Below are 24148 nucleotides of genomic sequence, written 5' to 3'. Positions count from 1 at the left end.
TGAAAGGCACTAGACAGATAGATAGATATTAAAGGCACTAGATAGATAGATAGATAGATAGATAGATAGATAGATAGATAGATAGATAGATGTGAATTGTGCAGAGCATGCATTAATTTACTATTGTGGCACTTACAATGGTACATAATGATTCTATAGCATTTCTGATTTCTTATTCCACCAGCAAAGGTACAATTGTGTCTGGACATCTAAAGGGAACTGAGCTATGCAGCCATTCTGAGGTTGGTTGCTTAAAGTTTGCATGCTAAAATTGATTCTCCTCACATGAAAGTGAGTAATACGAGGGGGAGTCAAGCTAAAGTTAGAAAATGGGATTGATCAAAAAATGGAATGAACCTTAACCAAACTCATAATGTCATTTCTCAATCTAGTCTCCACCCTTCTCAGTGCACTTGTGCCACCTTCCTGGACAAGACAAAACCTTTTATTCTGTTGGAGTCCAGGCACTTCCAGGCAGGTGGCGCAAGTGCATTAAGAAGGGTGGAGACTACATTGAGAAATGGCATTATCAATTTTGTTAAGGTTCATTCCATTTTCTCATAAATCCCATTTTTTAACTTCAGTTTGACTCCCACTTGTAGAAGTGTCTGCCAGATAAATAAATTGAAATGTAAATTCCATCTCAATGAAAAAAATGTTTGCTGAAAAATGTAACCTCACTATGTATAAACAGCAAAGGTTACTTTATTTGATGGAGCCTTCTCATCCTTCAGGGATTTTCCTGCATTGCATTTCTGGATTATAGGGCATGTCCTACTCTCACAAGCTAAGGAAATTAGACTTATTTAGTCATAAACATAGAAAGCTGCATCTGGGAATTCGTCCATATCTTCAAAATTATCATACCTTTGATCTGGCAAAAGGAAAATGTGAATCCTGTACGCGAACACAGCCATGGAAATTAAGGAGAAGCTCTTTTAAGGTGGAAACTGAGGAGCACAGCATCTTAAAAAGGGTCATAGGAATTTGCCAAATTACGTAGGTGAAACACAGACCTTGGAGCTCCTGATGCAACCAGTTTTGCTGCCCCTTTGAAATAGCAATATCATCACAGCCAATAGGCAACAGAACATAAGGAGTAAATAGTGTATTGTTTTGGCACTTCAACGTTAAACACTCAACACAAGTGTAATAGGATAGAGTGGACTCTGAAAGATTTCTGATACTTTAATGGCAGTCCAACAGAAACACCCTGCACCAATTCAAATCTCTTTCTTTCATGCATGTGAAATTGGATGTCTAGGGATAATGTTTCAGCACAAACCAGGCTTAAATATCTAAAATAGCAGAATTAAATTAATAAATATTATTATATTAATTAAGCTATGAGCACCGGAACTACATTAGAACTTGTGATGACCATTCAGTTCTGACAAATCCACCAATCCTGTTCAGCAAGATTGTCCAAAATAACATCAAGTAGAGATCTGAAAGTCTAATTTACTATTCCCCTTCATACTACAATGTGTCAATGGTTCTTTGCCTAACCTTTTTAACATTTGAGCGAAATTGTACCTAAACTGCATCTTCTGTGTTAAATTTTCTGTGCCAGTATATGCTCCATGGAAGTTGTAGCCTGCCGATTAGGACCATCCTGTCATTGTACATCAGGGGTGTTCTTGCTTTATTTATTTATTTTTTACGTCAGTTTTAGCTTTAGGAAACTGCATTCACCTAAGGTTATGTTTTTGGCTGCTCATTTACAACTCTAGTTTCTTATATTTACTGGCAGACTGGGTGATTCTAATGTGTTGCGCCAAGCTGTCAAATTGATTGACTATGTCTCAGCCCACTCATTAGAATTGGCGCCTGTGTTTTAGAGTCAGTGGTAGATGACCTCAGCTGGGATTGACATATTCCTTGACCATTCAACAAGATTACAGGAGAGCTTGATAGGATGACATGCTCAGCCAACAAGTTCCTAATGAGTCACTTGATAGTTTAAAGTGACCAGTTTGGCCGATAGTTTTCCTGCCATGGTGGTCCTCCACATAATTGCCTATTTGGTCTACATGGATGGTCCAACCCTTGAATAGGGCATTTGGACATCTGAAAAAGCACTGATTTAACAAGTAACCAAACAAACTTGATGGTCTGTCATTCAAAAAATTTCTTGTAAGTTCCATTTTTTCCTGTACAGTTCCTTTGGAGTCATTGCTGCTCCCCATCCAGTAGTCTTCTCCTTTGTCACATTTCTAACAAATTTCTAGTGCTTTATGATGTGCTATGAACTGCCGGGGAAGGCAAATATACTTACTTATCTGGCTGATGTCTTTATCCAAGGCAACTTACAACATCAGAGATACAGGTGGTTACATTTCTTTGGCTATTCTAGTTGGAGGACAGACAGGTGAAGTTACACATTGTCAGTAGCAGGATTTAAACCCACAAGTCCAAAGCCTTATCTGCTACCCCACACTGCCTGCCTGATGGGGTGTAACACACTTTACAGTCTGCTCCAGAGGCCATGCAACCATCACGGTACTCAATAAGCTACAGAATGACAAATTTGACATGGAAAAATTCTATTTATGCACTGGAGGAAGAGTAGCATGGTTCACTAATAGGAATTAAAGCTCTGTTGAGAACTTGATTATTAACAATAAAAAATAACGTGTATATTAAGACGAATAACTATCACCCTCATTTTATTTCACAATCAAATTAAAAGTGTAGCTGTGAGTGACCCTGCAATAGACTGGAACGGTGTCCAGAGATGGGGAAATAACCTCACATCTAAAACTACCAGGCTTGGTTCTGGCCTAGCTTGGTAATCGATGGAATCTGTAATTGGCTGTTATAATTATATTATTTAATAAATAACACAACAATAAACACAGTAGTTAGCATTACAGCAGCGTAAATCCAGTGTCCTAGGTTTGAATCCTGCATCTGTTCATTCATTTCAGCCTCCAAGGCCTGGAACCAATAGAATGACCAGCAATGTCCTAGAATGGAAAGGTGAACATGGAATAAGGTAAATGTGACTTGCTCTTTCTTTGTTCTCATTTGAAAAGATAAATATGAAGAATTTTCAAATTATATTTTTCAATTCTCATTCTTGAACACTTGTGTACTACAGGTATATTCCCATGGCATTTACCTTAGTATGGCTAGCATGTTATAGGCACTGGACACTCTCAAGATAAATTATTCTAACTCTTAAACTTTATACTTACATAACCTTACAATATATTACTATTTCTATATACAACAACATGGTTTAAGCTACAGCACATTTGCCACATATTTTAGATAATATAGTTGAAGAGTTGAGAGTGAAATACTTCTTACCCTTAAAAGCCTTTAAAATTTTAACAATAACAACAAAAATACCCCATATTTTACACTGCTGCTCGTCTTGGATTTTTTTTCCCTCCAAAGATTGTTTGAGTTTCCATAAGGTATTTGCCATAACATCAATATTAATATAAATGTATTTATAAACATAAATAGATACAAGGCTTTATTAGATAGAAATGTATCTTATTTTCTTAGTTATTACATTTCTATGGTACTGTAATCAAAATAAAGTGCAAGGAAATAATTGTAATTGCCTTCCGTAACAGGTCCTTAAACTATATTAAGAGTTCAGTAGCTCTTAGATGTTTGAAAACTTTGTAATTAAAGCAACCAGTTAACTCAAAATGGACACTTAAGAAGTGCAAGCTGAGTGCAGAACCCTTGATTTGGAGAGAAATGTCACCTACTAGAAATCTCAAAGCCATCACAGAAGTTCAACTGTGTATAATGAGTTCAGGAACTATAGCTCAGTGTAATTATATATATATATATATATATATATATACACACACACACACACACACACACATACAACCTGTGATAGAAAGAGACAGACATTATCAAGCATTGCAAACGTGGCTACACTGTGAGCACCATGCCCACATAGTTTACAGTACATAGATTTCCACAATTTGAGCAGTTGCAGGCTCAGGATCACACACTGAACGAGAGGTGGAGACTGAAGCATTATTGTTGTCATTTATGCAACATGGCCTGGCACATTAGAAGAAAATACAGACCAAAGTCTATATGGTGAAGAACATATACTACTGAATGGCGAGACTGGACAAACATAGAAAAAAGTAAGTTTTAGGTCATTGCTAGTACTTGTGCAGATTTAAACAGATATACAGGGTGGTCCAGATCTAATTATGCAGATCCAGATCGTCTGGATGACTTTGATCTTTGCAGGGACGATTCCAGTTCGGCGCGATGACTATTCATATCAGTTCACACACCTCTATGGTCCGGGATTTTTCGGGTGATTTTCTATATAATAAACTTAATAAGTTATTGCATAAATTATATCTGGACCACCCTATAGTGATCTCAAAGAAAAATGTTCCAGCCTGTAACTTTCAAACTTGTCATTTAACTTTGATAAGCTGCCACTGAAGTCTTCACAAAACATCTGAGGGGGAAAAAAATGGAATAATTGGATTTGTGAAATCTAATCTACAAATACCATTACTATACTAGAATGGCATTAATGTATACAGGCACAAGTAGCAGGTAATAGTAAAATGAAAAATTACTTGCTATAGTGTATATGTTGGACAACTCATTGGATGAAGAAAAAGAAAAAAGTTCAAGAGTCTGCTTAAAAAGCATTCACATTTACTGCAAGCCAACATTGTCACAGAACACAAAAAACACATTTAACAAAAGGGAAAAAAGACATGAAAATATGTAACATTGAAACAATTCTTGCAGTTTGTTATACGTTTTATTTTAAATACAAGTTAGACAGTAAAACAACTCCTATGTACAGTTCAAACTTACAATATGATGGAATGTAAAGTGTAAAAATGAGGTTTAATGTCATTTTCACAAGACAAATTTACACGAATGTAAAAGTCTGACTCTGCTTATGGGGCATTTTAAAAATGTATACATTTTTGGTCCAAGAATACTATATATTATATAATTATATATTATAATTATATAATATATTATATTATATTATATTATACACACACACACACATTTATAGCAGCAGTACTCCACAAGCAGTTTGTAGATTTATAACCATTTTATTCCTTAGTAAAAAAAAAAAATGAAACATTTAAATTGTTTTTCATCTTCCAAATGTGGAAGAAGTATCCAATGCCCCACGTTGTAGTGTCAGCCTAAGAAAATCATGTAAGCAATAGAAGACTGAAGAGACAACGATTCCACAATTAATCCACTCAGTTCGCTCATGTATAGCAGTCCAACACAATGACTCAAACCAAAAAATCCTTGCTTGACTGAAGTCCTCCTCAGGTGTTCAAAATTAACAAAGGCACATGGAACAAAATTCTTAAACACATAAAAAAAAAAATCCTCAAGTCTTCTCCTCTGGTAGGTGGATATTCAGCCATTCAGATAACAAGGAGGTAGCACCAGTCATTCCAGAATCAAGCTTGAAAATGAATAGACACGTGCTCTTCAAGGAAGATTTGATGTATTTTGTTGTCAGAAATACAACCAACCTCATAACATGTTAAAAGGCTGCAAAAGCTGCCGAAGGGACAAAAAAAAAGTGCAAAACGTCCACTTCCAACTTGAGCTTCCATGAAGGGAGATGGATTCTGAAATATTTACTTTGTTAGCTACAATTACAAGAAGGAGTCCACAGAGGGCGCATAAGAGAATCCAAGAAAAGCTTCAGCTGCCTCTTTGATACTGGCTGTAGCCAAGGTGCTGTCTGGAGATCGTCCAATTGAACCAGGAACAGGCTCATCTGTGAACTCTGGGTCAAAGTGCCTCAAGTCATTTGGACCAGTCTAAACAGCAAAACAAAAAAAAACAGAAGACCATTAACAAGAATTGAAACAGAATTTGCAATTCAAAATGCACAACACCTATTGGTATGAACTGCATGACACCATCATTGTCAAATAAGTCAGTCTCTCTCTGTCTGACAAGAAAAGGTCTTTGAGTTTGGCTGTGCCCGCCCTAAAATAATTTTACATTAATAGCTTGTTTATAGACACCTTTTTCTAGTCAGGGAGTCTTGAGGGAGCTGAAGATTTGTTACGCCAACAGCCCCGGATGATGCAATGTTCCATTATACCTGTCTGTATGATACAGTACACCACCTACTTGGAAGACTTAGAGTCAAAGACCCCCAACCAGCCTTGATGAAAGAGAAAAACTGCACATATAGATGCTTAATCTTGGAATCAACTAAGGCTATACAAATTGTGTAGACAACATGATCTGCTCAACAATGCTACCCTCTTTTCAGCTGTGTAAAAACAAATAGTACTTACTACATTTGGATTAAAAGGAGGAGTAAGTTTTTTGGCATTCAGATCATCCCAGTTAATTGGAGAAAAGAATATGTGGACTTTAATTTCCATCTAAAAAACAAAAATGTAAAAATTAACATTCATTTGTATCAGTGGTATTTTGAATGGATCAGCATTACCTGAAGAAAACATTTTCTAAACAACTGATTCACTTTTACAAAATGTATTAGCAATAGTGTTGTGCTATTAAAGTAGCATAGCAACAAAAAAACCAAACTAAATCCCCTGGCAAAAATGTAAACTAAACATTTTCACAAATACGGCTTTTACATTTTCAGGTACATTTATTTCAACATCCTTCATACTAAGCAAAATATAACTATAAAAATTTGGGCTGTTGAAATGTTAATATATTTTAGCTCATTAAAACAACCAAGGTTTTACAGACATGTTAAACGAAGAAATACTAAAAAATACAATATTAAAAAAAAAAAATGCAAATTTTATTGCGTGTCACAGGTTTTAAAAAAAAAAAAAAAAAAGGCTAAATATTCTAACAAAATACGTACAAAGTCATCTTTGGCTCCTAATCGCTTTGTCCGATCCTTTTGCAAAAGACCTTCTAGAAGATGTCGGGCAGAATTTGAGATGTTTGGTTTCAGTTGTAGTGGTTTGTTAAGAATGTTATCATACATTTCAGCTGTATTTCGGCTATAGAAGGGAGGCTATAAAGCAGAACAGAAAAAGAAATCAATGAAGCAAAAAAGCAACAAGTTTCTAACTTCAATCTAAAGTATATTGTACAAACATGCAACATTTGACATAAGTAAAAAGAACAATATTTCTAGGGCTTACCAGTCCATATAGCATCTCGTACAACACTGCGCCGAGGCACCACCAATCCACTGTTCGGTCATATGGTTGTTTGTGCAAAACCTCAGGAGCTAAATACTGCATTTAAAAAGAAATAAATTAAAAACTGCAGTGCCTACGCTACTCAACAAATTAACTACAAACTCAAAGGGAGTTCAACCATTAAAATACATGAAAATCTATACCAAGATATGGTTTTCTCAAAAACAAAAATTAACCCCTTATGTATTTTTAGATAAAAATTAAGGCCTGATTTATGCCATCAAAATACCATAGACAGTATGGTGCTTTGGCTATTAATTATTGGTCAACATTCAGAAAACACTACAAAAAGTCTCAACAACCAATTTAAACTTGGAATCCAGAATATAAAAATTCCAGGAGAATCTACATCTTCAGACACCTGGTACATCATGGACCAAAAGTAATTTTTTTTTTTTTTAAATTGAGAACAGTACTAAAGTATTAATTATTATATTATTAAAATTATTATATTTACCTCTGGGGTGCCACAGAACGTTGAAGTAGTGCCATTGGGTTCTATATTTTCCTTGCACAGTCCAAAATCAGTAAGCACAATGTGTCCTTGGGAGTCAAGCAGAATGTTTTCAGGCTTCAAGTCCCTAGAAAGAAAAAAAAAAAAATTGCAGGCTCAGTCATTATTACAATTTAAACTCACAATATTTATTATGAGGTCTACAAGAATAAAATTTCCAACACACGAGTTATGGACTTGAGAACATATTGAATTTCCTCACCTGTAAACAATGTTCAAAGAATGCAGGTAGCCAAGTGCACTAGCAATCTCAGCAGCATAAAAGCGAGCTCTGGGCTCCAGGAAGCACCGTTCTCTTTGGAGGTGATAAAACAGCTGAAAGGGATGACAGAAAATGCCAACATTTACATGCCATGGCAAGAGCTGGATAACAGCATAATTAATTAACGTTATCATAGCAGGCTGCTTGGACAATTGTAGGAAATGGCCTTCCAGACCACAAACCATTTGAATCTAGCAAATCAATGTGGAGATGCTAATTCTAGTTTAAATATCTCCCACTTCAGGAAAAAAGGCATATCCTGTCATTAGCTTCCTTTTGAAGCAGGGTTATGTCCATAACTCTATAGCCAACCATGACAGGATTTCCCCTTTGTGTTCTGTTGTTTCTTACCTCTCCACCATTAATATAGTCCAAGACAAAGTAGAGCTTGTCTGCCGTCTGGAAGGAATAGTGGAGCCCAACCAGGAAAGGGTGTTTCACATTCTTTAAAAGGACATTCCTTTCGGACATGATGTGTTTCTCCTGGAAGACGCCAAGAAAGACAGTAAGAAAAATTGCAGGAACTACATGTTCATCATTTTGCATTGTCTATCAGAATTTGGTGGCAGACAGTTTTACTTAAGAGTAATGGACTGTTACCTCTTTTTTCTTCAAGATTGCCTTTTTCTGGAGGACTTTAACAGCATAGAACTTTTCATCATTCTTATGTAGTGCAAGCAATACTTTTCCAAAGCTTCCTTTCCCTATGACTTTTAAGAAATTGAAGTCTGATGGCTTGGCATGGGGGTTGGAGGATGGTCCCAAGTTGATCTGTTGGGATGGGCTTGGCTAAAAATAAACAAATGTACAAATAAGCAAAAAATAAATACCAAAAAAAAAAAAAAAAACACCCCAGTATCGTATCCATTTAAAAGGGAGATGATCTAGTCAATTAAACTTACTGGAGGTGACGGGTTTGCATTCATAAGTTCAGGTTCTGGTGGTGGGTTCATGTTGAGAATAGAATGAACCTCGGGGCTAAAAAGGGAAAAAAAAAAAGGAGGAACAATTTGATTATGAGTTGGGAAAACCAACCTCTCTTTAAAGTGGACAACTAAGCAGACACATTTTGTCAAGCTGACCTGTTTGTCCACTTAATTTCAATACATTGCGTTTCATGACCTTTACTAAGTAAATTGCAATTAGGGAGATTAAACTAGTTTTTAATATGAGAAACATTTGTTTCCAGCATAGTTATACAGACTTGGTATGGCAATATGGACTCACAACTGACTTGTTCAAAAATAGTACAAAAGAAGAAATGTGAATTAACAGAAATTACAGTGGTTACCTCTGCTGCCTTATGGTTTTAGACATCCAAGCCAACTACATTATGTGTGTAATTCACAATATTTTGCTTTGGTGCAACACATTCCATCCATAACTCACTGATGTACATTTTCTTTAAGTGGCAGCAAGTATGGGTGTGTGGACAAGCGTGCTTGCAACAGCCCATCCAGAGTTGGTAACTGCCTTGTGCCTGATGCATTGGTGTTACCCACTTGCAGCTATGTGGTGGATCCATTGATTATCATCCACAGACATTAATTATTTTCCTATATCTCCTGCAACTATTTTTGTACAAGTAATGTTCCATCAGTGCACTTATCTGGCACTATCAATGCACATAATCCATATATTTATCCATTAAATACCTAGATCATTAATCTATAAATGCATCGGATAATCTAAGAAAAAAAAAAAAATAGTGCACCGAATTCATTACGAAATGCCCAGACTAATAGTGAGACGTTACCTTTCTTCATTCCACTCACAACAAAACTTAAGAGTGCCTGACAAGTTCAAAGTAGTGCAGATAGCCTCGTACATTTTTCCTTAATTTCTATTTGAGTTTACTGGGAGTTTATTGCAATGTAGCTAGGATGTTCAGCTAAAATTAAAACTTTTGTGCCCTCCACCCCAACATGTACACTTACTGTTTGCAGGCGTATGAGTTAGTGGCCAGCTTTTGAATGAAGTCATTCAATCCCATTCTTCTTTGCTTCATGAAGGCTGAAAATGCACGAAAAAATACACATCAATACGTCGTTATTTAAACCACCCATACTGTTAACTACGGTGACAACGATTTACAAAAAAAAAAGTTCTACTCTGCAAAAATAAAGTTTCTAATTATAGTTTCCTTAAAATAAATCACACTGTAATCGTTCGAAACGATTTTGCATTACATTACTTCAACCTGAATGCAGTCCAAAACAAAAAACCTTTCGGTATTAAAGCCCTTGCATTCGTGCACTTACCAATAAGAATCGCGACTATACCCCTCATTTTGGAGTAAGTTAACGCTGGTCTGGTGGAGTCGGCTTTGATTGTCATCGTTGTGTTGGCTGCAAGTTATCTCCCCCCTCACCAAGACCCTTAAGTACTGAAAGAAACTGAGGCAACTGGATGTAGAAATTTCTAACTTGGTATATATAGTAATTTGAGAAGGGGGGGTGGGAGGAGAGTCCTAGTACAAAAAGAACTTCCTAGGGCGGATCAGACCGCCTTAAGTCGGTCGGGCCCCCAAAACGTCGTCAAAGTGCTCAGCCCCTCCCCTGAGGCGTCATATTGGCTGATGACGGGTGGCTGCAGGCCTAGCGGACACAGCGAACCGCAGCAATCTTAAAAATAACAGCGGCCAGACGGCCAAAGAATGACTTTGTGTACGGATTTCAAAGCCCGAGAAAACCAAACACAACACCATCTGACGGGGTTGCCATCCGTTTAGCGCATGTCGAGGTGTGTTGCATCAAAAACGTGCGTGTAAATTAGTAGGCCTCAGCCGGCAAAATCTGCCCTGCCTGCTGTTCTTGTGTTACGTTGCATATAAAAGTTTGAAAAGTTGATCACTATTAAGATTGTTTATTTGTGTACAGTGGATTAAACTGTTTTATGTAGTTTCTAACATTGAAGCGACGCGTTATAGGGGTGTGACTGAAGTAGATGTTTCCCGAAAAGTCTGTCAATTTTATCTAAACCTAACTTTTTTTTTTAACTCGGTTATCAAAAGGAGCTGTCGTCCCCTTTTTGAGTGCAGTTTGTCAGCGAAGGGCCAAGTCCGGTATATATCCAAAAAGACAGTCTTAATTTTACGCTTTTCCACGATTATCTTGGTGAACGTGTTAGAACTTTAGCACCTGTGGATTTTATTTGAAATCGCGGCGGGGTGGAGGGCGAAACTTGCAGTGGCGAGCAGTTGGGTGTAAGGTAGGAAGTACAGGGTCGCAAATGCACCCGTTCATATCAAATTTAAAGACGAAATGTTTTAACACCAACGGGAAAAATACCACAGACCTAGTAGAAAGATGCACGTTTCCACGGAAAGATCACGCAAACTGCTGGCAGATGGTAGCCCAGACCGGATTTAATGCAACATCGTAGAACTGGGCTGAACCTACAGCACCAAATGAAGCTCCCACCCTAATGTATTGCACTCGATTGTATTAAGTGAAACTTCAAGATAGCGCCTCGGAAAGAAACAAAACGAGTGAATCGATTATTCATCGACTGCAGTCTTCACACCCCTGGGACATGACGTGGTAAACCAGAGTACCGTCCGTTTTAACCAGAGACATGAAGATCCGCAACAGTTAACAGAACTGAGAGCACTGTGTTTTATAAAAAGCACCTTCAGGTACCGTCTCTTAATCACCATAAAACAAACAGGCCCAGAAACAAGTGGATAAACTTCCTAAATTAAACCAACATATTAGAACAATCTGTACACATGTTTACTGATGACATCTTTTACTGTAACTCGACCTTAAAAAAAAAAAAAAAACACTTCAAGATTAGTAGGAACCCACCTTGCCATAATCCTCACCGGTTTCCGAGCAGGGAATGTGTGCATTGGCTTATCTTTAAACTGCACCGAGAGCCGGAGGTCCTGCGCGGAGAGGAACGCAAAGGGGGATGGATAGAATAACGAACAATTTGTTCGTGGAGTAGAAAAGGGTGTTTGTTCGTTTAAACAATAACTTTGCAAGGACTGGTGGTGAACAGTCATCGGGTGACGAATAGAACTGTGCCAGGCAGTTTGGCAGAGAAGGTTTTTTTTATAAACACTTTGTTAGGCAGGCAAAGTGAAAGTCTGATGCGCCCACAGGGCGGTTTGTTTAACTTATGCATTCTCTACCACCAGCCCTCCTCCAGCATAATACACTACGTCATCTGTTTCCTTATAATGTTTGTTATATGGCTTATTTACAGTCCAAAGCTGTTTACAAAACAGTGGAAAAAATAAGCACTTCCACGATTAGATATCCATCTATTTCGTGAACTACGTTTTTCCCAAGTTAAGAGTTGCAGCGAATATGAGCCTTTGAATACAGGAGTGATCATAATACAGAAACCAACTTTGACTTGAAAAGCAGCCCATCACAGACTAGGCACACGCACACTGATGGATGAAAATCATTCATTATATCGTTTGTTTTTCAAATGGATAGATTTCAATGCAGGATTGTCAGGGGCGGAATCTCTGACGTTGGCATCCAGCGCAAGTCCAGAACCTACTGTACATTGGACGGGTGCCAAACCATTCCTCTCACGCAAATGATTCTAGCTCATACTGTTCTCCAAACCAGCTTATTATAATATAGGTCGATGGTACAGAGGTTATCCTGGCCATATTGATAATTGCGGTGCTAGGTTATTTTGCGCCATATGCCAAGCTTATTAGTGCGCCAACCGACTGTTTGGCAGCAAACCCGTGCGGCTGGGTCGTTCCGCCCCTTATGGTCTGCACCCTAATTACCTAATTCGCCTTAATGGTCCTGCATATAGGACTAAATACTGATAAGTGCCGCCAATCCACTCAAGAAATGCGTGTACAGATCTAAAAAACGTAAAAAGTGAAAACTGGCACTGCAAACTCAAGTGGAGCGGTTCTGTTCGTCTTGCTCGCTTAGTGTGTGCTAGAATGACAGATATTACAAAACACCACATTGGCTTTATTGTTATACCATTCATATATATTATTTCAGCATACAGTGGCAATTGCCATACAATCAAGCCCACAACCTATACATAAACACAGGACAGGTGCAAGACAGGTAAAGAACTAATAAAAGGATACAAATAGTAATAAATATTACTGTGTTGGTGCATCCTTGTAAGCACTATCATATATAAACAATTTCACTTTTCTACTGTGCAAAATATAATTTAATAATTGATTAATATGACCACCACTTTCAGTGGGTTTGTACTGAAAATTTAATGTAGGCATTGCCATTTATCCAGAATTTTAATTTTACAATCATTTTGATAGATTTCAATCGTTCCGTATTTACCTTAAAATCAATCAACAGTGTACTTAATATTATTTCATTACTAATCATATGCAATTCGAAAAAGGTTAATTTTATGTAAATGCTGTGCAAATTACAATTTAGTGCAGGTGATCTCACTAATTATTACAGTATATATGATATGCAAATAAGTAGAATCATGGATCATTTATATTATTTGTGGATAAATTCCTGGCGCGTGTAAGTCGTTATTAAATATAGATTACAAAGTAGATAATACATTCACCACGTCCTCCGGCCATTCAACTCATTTTGAGTTTGCGTTTGTGAAACTAAACAACTTGAACTGGTGGCAGGGGTCAGATCAAGATGTCACCCGGGGCATGAGCTGGGATATACTTCGAAACTATTGGCGAAAGAGTATAAATATATAGGAGATACAGAATTTAAGGAAGTCATCGCAGACAGTTTAGGTTACTTTGAAGTTTAAGGATGCTGTACGTGGGTAGCATAAACGACTGATTTGACTGCTTAACAAATGTGAAAAGTATGTAGCTTTAATTGCAAATGACTACCTGTGTCGATGAACCTCATTCTAAAGCGCACCTATTGTAAATAACTGCATTTAACAGAGATAACCGCTAAGGGGCGTTTGGCGAATTATTCAACAGGTACTGAGTCAAGAGAACACTCCGCTTCAAAATCATAACGACTCACTTCAAAATTGTTATTCCCTATCATTATACCTACCTGAAACCATTTCGATCGTATCCAGTCCAAGAAAAACAAGTTTCTTCGCCCCCGACCTACTCTGACATTTAAATCTACTGAAACTATCCAAACCAGCGTTTCTCCCGCTCTTATCTTGTGATCGGCTGATCAGAAATTAATTATTTTACACAACAATGGCCTTTAATGGGGTTGTTGTCGAAACCATGTTAATCGCTTTCACGAACATTTTGTCACACAAAGTAATATTAAGCTCCCTTTTCACCTACTGCTAAAATCACACTAAGTTGTATCTTAGATGTTGTACAAAACAGATTAAAACCCTCAGAAGTATCAACATGAAGTGCTTATTAAGTGCCATAGTACACCCATCCCCCATGTCCATTATGTATAAAATGTTTTGCTATAACGAAAACGTTTAAATGGTTAAGTTCTACAATATACAATGTGTTTGGTCCGGTGAGTTAAAAAAAAGTGCAGGTTAGTTTGACTTAATAGGCGGTTTTAAGAAGTCATATCCGAGGTTTGGCTCATGATTAGTGCCAGTGGCACCGGCTCGACTCACTAGTGGGATAAGCGAATTCGGGAACATTCATGTTTTTTGTTCTGTTACACATGATTAATTACCAATTAGATCTAATTCAGAAGTTGCTGAGAAACCTGCTGCTCTGGGTTTATTGCGGTTATTATGTACCACTTGAGAAAATAGTAAAAGTACACCAGTATAAAATCCATTTAAGCAGACACTGCAAAGGGATAGTTGGAAAATATTTATTTATTCACCAAAACATCGCCTTAAAACATATAATTTGGCGACGTGGCATAACAGAATTAACGCCTGCAGTCAACTTCTTAACTTGTGAAAGGGAAGAAAGAGCAAAGTATGCTCAAACGAACTGGAGCGCCTTTTCTTCAGCTAAAAACTTTCCATAGAGCGCGTCGGCAGCGATACAGAGGGGAGGTAATGGTGTGGTGGGGGATTTATGACAGCAGTACTTGACGGCTTCATTTGCCACCCAGTGAATCAGTTTAGTCACTGAAATCCCGTCCCTCTCGACACACTCAAACTCGGACGGTGATTGTTAGATAAAACTAACCTCTTAATGCCGTTTTGTCGAGATTATGTGTCTTTGGTTCGTATTTTATTTCCACAATGGATGACGGATTTATAGTTTCCCGTAAAGTTTTTTTTTTTTGCCTTTGCTTGCACTGCTACTATATTTAAATGAAAAGCCCCGAGATTATCCCCTATTTGCATACAGGAGATAAGAGTGAACTCTGCTGCTGCATTATCTAAATTGTGCTTCGCCCCACGACTTAGAACCATTATCTCAAGGCTGGATGGCGTTCGGGCGCCGGGGATGCACATCTCCTGACCTTGATCTCCAGGGCACAGGGCAGGGTGTGCGAGCTCAGCCCCGTAAGCCCCGTGGTCGTTACCCCGAGCCGGATAGAGCGGCAAGAAGTTAATGGAAAATGAACTCACAGGAACGTGTGGCAGTGCCGGAGCCAGAAAATCTTTCACCTGAGCGGCAGCAGACAGACAGGCTCCTTCTTCTTCAGTTAAGATCCTTTTAAGGAATCGAGCTTTACGTAATCACAGACCTTTCTTGTGCCCTTTCTCTTACTACCGGATACCTTAGGGCGGGGAGAAGGCGCTCTCCAGACTGAGATTCAAAAGAACAAAGTTTCCTTAAAGGAAGCAAGAAGTCTGTCTCTTGCTAACTTTGTTTAAACTGTAAAGAGTTCTGACGCTTTGATTTGCCAATTGCATCTTCGTAATAACCTAGCAGTTGTGCAAATCCGGCTTTTGTGAAATCATCAGTCCCGTTTCTAAGCAAATTTTGTGTAATACATGCAGCTGTTAGGAAATGTTTGAACACGTAAATACATACTGCATAAACCATTCAAGGTAAAGTCAGCCGTACAGAAAGAGCTGGTGTAGCTATAAAATCCTTATGGACATTCCAATATTTAGTAAATACTGGTAAAGCCATGTGCATGAAACATTCAGCCATACCTTTGTCAATGATAATGGAAGTAGAGCACTGACATATACATCTGTTTCCCAAACCGGCTTAGTTGGTTTTAGGGTTATGGAGAGCAAGAGCCTATCCTTACAGTTTCAGGTGCAAAGCAGGAATGAAGCTTGAACAGGAAGCTAATATGTCAAATGCTACACTTACATACACTAATACAGAGATTCACCAGTCACTCTAACCTGGATTTATTTGTGATGAAAATCTATATGAACGCATAGAGAACATGTAAATTAGATTAGATAAATTGTGTTAATCCCATGGAGAGGTTCAGATGCATACAGCAGCAGAAACATAAAAACAAGGATACAAACTCACAGGACAAATAACACAGCCAATCAACTATTTAATTATTAAAAAGTTAGTTAAATGTATATGTTTTGCAGATATTCCAAAATAAACCGAAAGAGTACATCGGGAGGAGACATTAAATTGCCTGATAGCAGTTGGCAAACAAGACCCCCAGAGGCACCGTGGTAGAATGAGCCTGTGGCTAAAGTGCTCCAAGAGAGCGCCTCCTAGAGGGGATGAAAGGCATTTTTCATGATGGCCCTTCTTGTATTGCACCACTATGTTGTCAGACCAGTCTAGTTTGTTGTTTATGTGAAAATCCACTTACACAATGTCTAGGCTGGGATTCAGACTCAGTTTGCAGCCACTGTGCTGCCAATTTTCCCATACACATACATAACACATAAAAATAATATGCATTTACTGATAATTTAAAATAATACTGTATATTCCATGATGTTATTTATTTTATTTAAAGCCTGCCTTTAGCAGCCTGTTGCACTGTAATGGCATACACTTGTTCAGAAAATAAATGAATGGATACCTTAACCTTAGTTGGTTCTAACATAATTTGAAAATAATTTATTACCTTGCATATAATATTAGGATTCTGCAATGATGCTGTGAAATGTTAACGGGATCAAGCTTTTTGTAGGGAAATGTAAATACACGATTAAGAACTCTAAAGCATGCTTGTATTAAAATCTTTAATGTGTACACTCACCTGAAATATCATCCATTACTCGAGTTTTGTGAACCTGCTTTTCCTATCTTTTCAGTATTGGACACAAGACAGATATTAGCCTTGAATTGACAGTCCATTGAAATGAACATTCAAGCAAATGTAATTATGCCAGCCTAATTAAGACTCTCCAGTTATCCTAACACGGAAATCTTTGGAATATTGAATGTAACCAAAATAGGAGAAGAAAGACACTATCAGACCAAGGTTCAAGGTTGAACCTTGAACCTTGAACTATGAGACGCCAGGGAAGATCACCCAAACTCCACACAGACAGTGACTGGATCTAGAATCAAACCCACACCCCTGGCACTCTAAGGTAGCAGAGTTAACCAAAGTTTCAGAAGAACTGGTCCATGAAAAGCCCACAGGTATGTAAGTTGTTTGAATATGTATATAAAAATTACTTAGCTGACACTGTAAGCCACCTGTTTGTTAGCCACTTCAGAACTATGGTTACATGACCTTTTTCCTGAGATGTTAAAATATGTTATTCATTTTTATGACTTATTTACTTTAAAATATTTTTTTTAGTTTTGATTGTTCTTTTAAATCTGTTTTGTGTGTTTTTCTGAAAGACTGCAGTGAAATGTTCATACACAGGTTACATAAGACAGATATTGTAGGATCAGCCGTTCATTGTTTGTACCCATTTTGTCCAATTCATGGCTGTATGTTCCATAGCCCATCTTAGCAGCCTTGGGCACAAGACAGGAACCAGAATTGTATGGGGCAACGATCCATTACATGGCAGACACATGCATATCCACAAGGGACTAATTTATAGTTATCAGTAAGACTAATAAAATACAGACAGAAAACACATGGAGGGTACAGACAGTCACAGGTAGAATATGCACACACAGTCCACACAGACAGCAGATCTGAATGTCCCATATCACTGTGAGACAGCAGTAATAATCACTATACTGTGTTACTTATGTGGTTGCATTTATTTCAATTTATTCCAATATGTATTGATTTAAATGTCCTTACTCTGTTGGTCTGATAAAAACAAATATGTTCTGAGATTTTTCTTAGGTAAGGTAATTACACTTACTAATCATAGTGTTTGTTACTAAAACACAATACAATCAGTTTGCAAAGACTCCCCATGAACCAGGTTTCTCAAACTTTCAGGAGTTAAAAGCATCATGTATTAATAAGCCTGAAGTAAAGCTCTGTCTCATTCAGTTACTTTTGCCCAATCCTTTAAAAAGCACTGGTTCTAAGCAACAATTTGTGCTTTGGAACAGACAGTAATTCCAAATTTACCACACTAGATCTCTCAATGAGGGCAAACATGCAAGAAGGAAAAGCATGAAGCACTCCTTTATACAGAAGTCACTGAGAGCCACAAAGAAACTCATGCAAGAAATTACTGAGTGAGTTATATAGACCATTTAGCCACTAATCAGATACCCTAAATGTAAATAAAGATGCCTAAATGAGTAGAGCAGAAGTAACAAAATTGCTCATAAGCTATAAAATGCTACATTCTTCATATTAGCTACATACTACTCAGTGAGAGGCTGTTACATATGCAGAATCACAGCATACATATTAGTCAAACAAACAGTGCCTGAAAAAGACAACAACAAAACAACAGAATATGTTTTCATTTTTAAAATCAAATATAAAATAAGGTTTTTAGAAAAGGGCTTCTATAGCGTGTCCACCTCAGGAACTTCTTTATGGTACCACGCAGCACACTTTTAGAAAGTAACACATTGCAACTTTGCAATGTAGCCTGGAGTAGGAGTAACGCCTCCTACATTTTCTTATTTTTGTTTTCTGAATATTCATAACATAACAAGCTATAAATCTGAATAAACTAAATAACATAACTAGGTGGGATTAAATCCAGAACCCAGTTTTTACCAACTGTATGGGTTTTCATGTTATTTTAATTTTTCTTTTTTTATTTGTAGAAAAAAAATGCCATACAATTAAATCTAACACATGATAACACTACATACAAGCAAGTCTAACTTAACAAAACAGAATTCAACCAATTCCTGTGAGAAAGAGAGAAGAGCCAACAGCAAGAGTAGATCTTTAAAAACAACAAAAAAGGAAGAATGGCCTTTTCCCTCGATATAAAATGCTTGTTATTGTCATCCCTGAAGGCATTTTTTCCAAGTACTGTAGTTTTCCTCCCACATTCCACAGGTGTGTAATTAGGTTAAATGGCGACTTTAAACTGGCCAGGCGCGGTGGTGTGTGTGTGTTTGTATGGGTGTGTGTGTGAATTGGGTTCTTTATTACCTTGGCAGCTTGCAACCCTAAATTGAACAGAGCAGGTGTGAGAAATGGAAGTACAGTTACAATGTCAATTTATTTATATAGCACATTTAAAACAATATATGAATACTGGGGCCAAAGTGCTGTACAATAATAGAATAAAAGAAAACAACAAATAACATAAATAGAAATAAAATATATGAACATAAATAAAATACATAATAAATAGAAGTAATGTTATATAATCACAATGAGGAAACCATCAGTATTACTGGAGGTCACGGAATGCAAGTGAATAGAAATGAGTCTTTAATCTTGTTTTGAACAGTTCAATTGTAGACGACACCTTTATGTAACGAGGTAAAGAGTTACATTTCAGTTTGTTTACTGTAAAGTATTAATGAGTAATTAGAGCAGAAAAACAGCAGAGGACTGCACTAAAGTACTTTAAACAAATGAATTAACACATCAATTGGTTCATCTGAAAGTCCATTAATTTTTGAAATTATGTATTCTCATTTTGCTTCTGGGAAAATTAGAACTATTTGAGTGACTAATGGAGTAGTGCAAGATCTCACTTCGCACAGCATGCCATTTTATCATGGGACATTTTTCACATAGCCTTGTATGTATATTGTATGCTTAGTAAATTCCTAGGCAAACACAGTAGCTTAAAACTACAAAGGTCAGTGCTACAGGTTCATCTCCCATCATAGTAAGTAATATGCTGACATCAGTGGCTATGGACTCTGTTTGCATCAGCAGTCACCATAAGTTTTATTTTTTTTGCACCAAAATTTGTACAACAGTGCCTACAATGGATCTACAACTGATATGGATAAGGTTCCACTAAAATTGTCACATATCCCACCAAAGGCTTGTCAGGAATTTTTAGTTCCACCTTGTTATTTACATACTTTAAAGCATTCTTTATAAAACTGAAATGCAGTATTTTTATTTTTTAATGCATGCGTAATCACACAATAATCTAGACATATGGTTCACTGCTAATGTTTTTTCGTGGTTTAGAATGTCTTTCTGTAAACATGCTTATTGTAGACTCAGAATATGTAGCATAATTGTAACTTTTTTCTTTGTGAAAAACATAAACATCTATAACCACTCACTCTCTCTCTCTGGACATTGAGTGAGCACAGAGGGAAGCTCAAAAAAGTGGGGTTGAGAGCTCTGGGTGCCTCAAAGCCAATTCCATTGTATTTTTGGAACATAAAACATGTTTTGAGCATAGGAAAGATGCTCAGAAAATCTCTAGAAGATGTAAACAATGCAACACCCAGGTTGCATGTCAGATGCACGTTACATATTTTATGCTAAAAACATTTCTCTTTACTCAATGAATACTTTATACTGTTTAGTAAGTTATGATTATGACTTTGGAATTGCCAAAGTAATTCTTAGATCTGCTAATTCTACTTCTCCTTTAAAAGGTGAATTAAAACCAATATGTTTAGAAAAGTGTCCAACTAATATTTTTACCCTATCTTTCTTAGACCACTCTTCTGATCAGCTCTTCTATAATGTAATCTTATATTTAGAATTAATTTTATATTTCCAGTGTGTCCTAGCAGTGTATAATTTAGTGCTGCTTATTGTTTTCCATTGTCAATGAAGACTTTTGTGTTTCACTCAATAATCATATATTTGAATAATACTCTTGATGTTCATGTCTATCCTGTGTTAATTCTTAGGCAACTTTCTCTGTGCTTCTATTCCTATTGTGCATTTTGAGTATTCACAATTGCAAAAACAAAAAAACTTGGCACATCAAATGATGTCTCCCAAGCAGAATTCAAATCATTAGAGTGTCCTTTATTATTTGTCTGGTTTGTCTCGTGACTCTTAAATTAATCCCCAAGTGTGTTTGTTTTCTTCCAATAATTTCTTTCAGCAGTCGCAAAAATAATGACCAGATATCTTATTTATTATCCAAATCACCACACCAAAGCATTATAATAAAAATCTAAATAAACTCAATGGGGCCTATACACACATTTTCTAATAAATCTGAACTTAAGTCAAATCCTCTCTCAGGTCAGGTCAGGTTGGGGAACATGCACTGGTACAGCATGTTGCCGTACCCACCACACACAAAACAGCTCGGGATCCTGGTTGCCAACTCCCCAGGCAGATGCGTAGTCCAGTCCCACCCTCCAGAAATGACCCTCTATCTGCAGCTGCCAGGTGTTATGTGGTCGGCCCCTTGGCACCAGGACTCTAAAGACTTTGACCTTCATCTTTTTGCATAGCTATCAGGAGCACCACACACTACTTTCCAGCGATTTCATGACCCCCATGCTCTCCCAATCCATTTACTGACTTAATAAGAAGAGTTACCAGAGACATGAATGTCACTGCAGAGGTAAGTAAACCTCTCGACTAGGTCGACACTCTCTCCGCAGACAGACACATTGCTGATGGCTGTGCCTAAGAGGTCATTAAAGGCCTGGAGCCCAGACACTCAGATTCCTTGCTCAGTCTCTCGAGAGACCCGATCAGAGCCTCCATTGACTCTGCGAAGATCACTGCATCATCGGCAAAGTCAAGATTAGTGAATCTTTCTTTACCAACAAATGCCCCACATACAGTGTATATATATATATATATATATATATATATATATATATATATATATATATATATAATTTTTTTCTTTAACTCCACAGAAGTCAGATGAGAGCAGCCTCAGGATAGGAGTGGAAAATATAAATCAAGTTTTATGAAAGTAACAGAACAGAAAAAAATGAAATGGCTGGGCTTCCATAATGTGAAAAATAATCTAAAATATTTGTATTTATTTGCATCTGTTATTCATCCTGTTATAGTTCTTTCTCTGTTATTGTAGAAAAAATCATCACTTGCAAGGTATTTTATGATCTTTATTTGATTTCTTTATACTTTAATCACATTTACCAGCTGTGCAACCCATTTAGGACAAGTTGAAATCTAAGTAGTCAACGGAGACAACATTATTAATATTTGCATTGCACCGTCTATTGGAATATGTTTTGTAATGCATGTAGTAATAATTTCTTTACATGTGTCATTCCAAAATATAACACATCAAAATCATTTGTAATAATACTGTACAATGCAATACTACAAATGTTTGTGATGCATTGCATATGTCTCTTTTGTATGCCATTTGGGATGGGATTCACAAGAGCAGTGTTAATGTTTGTGAGCTGCCACCTGTTGAAATGAAAAATGCAGTGCATTTTATTACTCCAGCTGTTTGTGGTGCACCGTCTGTTGTAATGACAGGGACATAACAACTGGGCAGACACACTGACACTGTTTATTAAAGCGGATGTTTACGAATTACGTACTTTCCTCAAAAGTTGATTAATTCCTCATCTTTAGTACAGGGATACAGGAAGCCAAAGTCTACCCTAGCAGGATTTCACAGAACCAATCCCAGAGTTCATGCTAGTCCAAAAAAAGGTGCATTTACACATGTATTCACACTTGGACAATTGAGGGGACTAATTTAACATAAGAGAAATACAGTATCAGTGGAAAGTGGAATACCTGGTGAAACCCATACACACACTAAAATAATATGCAGCACTATATATTAAACTGCCACTCAATATTTGTCTATTCATTTATCTAGTTTGTAAGCCTCCTTTTCCCAGTTACAGTGTCTGACCAAATGAGAGCCAGTCCATGCAACATCAGGTACAATTGTGAAACGAATCCTAGATATGACATGATTTCACCTCTGGAGTAATCAATAAATTGAGTGAGTGACACTCATTGACACTTTGAAATGAATGAATCTTTATTGCCAAGTAAAACAGTTGCTAGGAATTTCTATTGGCATTACAGTCATAGATGTACCTATAGTAATATAAAAACAGATAGCAAAATATGTAATATATGATATCACCACAACATAATAAACAATAACAAAACAAAAATATAGCATGTATTTAGAGTAAGTGCAAGATATAAAAGAAAAAAAAGCATAGAAATTATGGAATTATCCCAAATTCCATAAATACCTTATAAGTAAAGAAAACCAGTATTGAGTTAACAGGTGTGATAGGACTCTAAGATACAATTTTCCTAAATCATTTCTTTAATTACAGTGTTTTGGGGAAGCAGAGGCACTCTTAGAAGTGTTGGACACAGACAGGAACCATCGCTGGGCACCATCACATATACACACTTACTCATACTGGAGCAATTTAATGTAACACACTTCCCTCTGGGATACGAGAGGAAACTGGAATACTTAGGGAAAATCTACTCAGTGCTCTGGCTGGGAAGTTCTATATCCAGCTGCACCACAGTGCTGACTTCCAGATGTAACACCTAATTTATATAAAATGCATATTTGTAAAGAAATACACTATAACTATTATTTTAACATCATACAAGAGCATTCATCATTAAAAAGGCAGTATACACAGACTGCATAATCAAAGTTTCATTTTTTAACCTTGAACATGAAGGTGTAAAAGTTAGAATGCATCTTGGTGTAAAAAGGAAAAAAGTTGCTAGAAGTTAATTTCCCTTCTGCAGAATTCTAAACAATTGAAACCTGTTTTTATGTTTTTCAGTGTGAAGTTCATTATTCCCTATGTGATTCTTAAGAAGGCAAAGCTACCGCATGAATGAATTAAGTTTTCAGTGATGTGCTGGTGCTTTAACTAAGGTCTCTCCTGTCAGCTCTTTTAATCGAAACACTGAGAAACAGACCTCAAGGACATGACGTGAAGCGAGCAAAGGTAGATATGAGTGATAACATAAATAGCTTTAACCCTGCATATTTGGCTTGTGGAATGTGTGACCTTATTTTGCCATTTATATGAAGAGAGAGAGATTAGAATCCCAGACCTCCAAAGGAAAA

At 37.0% G+C, this 24148-nt stretch overlaps 1 protein-coding gene and 1 long non-coding RNA gene across 6 annotated transcripts in view; one reads left to right on the top strand and one right to left on the bottom strand.

Moving 5' to 3' along the window:
- Window positions 1-4640: 4640 nt before the first annotated feature.
- Window positions 4641-24148, bottom strand: part of sgk1 (serum/glucocorticoid regulated kinase 1) — a 189580-nt gene continuing 170072 nt past the window's right edge. Inside the window, exons 1-11 of one of the 4 annotated variants that reach the window (XM_039747729.1) lie at window positions 15443-15548; window positions 9910-9985; window positions 8875-8950; window positions 8573-8761; window positions 8324-8455; window positions 7913-8025; window positions 7654-7777; window positions 7137-7232; window positions 6851-7006; window positions 6303-6392; window positions 4641-5813 (exon numbers count right to left, since the gene is read on the bottom strand). In XM_039747729.1, the coding sequence (XP_039603663.1) occupies window positions 5646-5813; window positions 6303-6392; window positions 6851-7006; window positions 7137-7232; window positions 7654-7777; window positions 7913-8025; window positions 8324-8455; window positions 8573-8761; window positions 8875-8950; window positions 9910-9980 (1215 nt within the window). In that variant the 5' untranslated portion in view covers window positions 9981-9985; window positions 15443-15548 and the 3' untranslated portion in view covers window positions 4641-5645. Of the gene's footprint in view, window positions 5814-6302; window positions 6393-6850; window positions 7007-7136; window positions 7233-7653; window positions 7778-7912; window positions 8026-8323; window positions 8456-8572; window positions 8762-8874; window positions 8951-9909; window positions 9986-10233; window positions 10416-11781; window positions 11999-15442; window positions 15549-24148 lie in introns of those variants that run through there. The other 3 variants (XM_039747730.1, XM_039747728.1, XM_039747727.1) reach the window with 3 other exon arrangements.
- LOC120525445 overlaps window positions 10542-24148 on the top strand; it is a 72038-nt gene continuing 58431 nt past the window's right edge. For both annotated transcript variants that reach the window (XR_005632956.1, XR_005632957.1), the window contains exons 1-3: window positions 10542-10714; window positions 17066-17399; window positions 23859-24026. This is a non-coding gene — a long non-coding RNA (uncharacterized LOC120525445). The remainder of the gene's footprint in view (window positions 10715-17065; window positions 17400-23858; window positions 24027-24148) is intronic.

This window comes from Polypterus senegalus, chromosome 3 (assembly GCF_016835505.1).
Source record: "Polypterus senegalus isolate Bchr_013 chromosome 3, ASM1683550v1, whole genome shotgun sequence".
Lineage (NCBI taxonomy): Eukaryota > Metazoa > Chordata > Cladistia > Polypteriformes > Polypteridae > Polypterus > Polypterus senegalus.
Note: the sequence above shows the minus strand (reverse complement) of the source record. Positions and strands in the feature narration are given on the sequence as shown.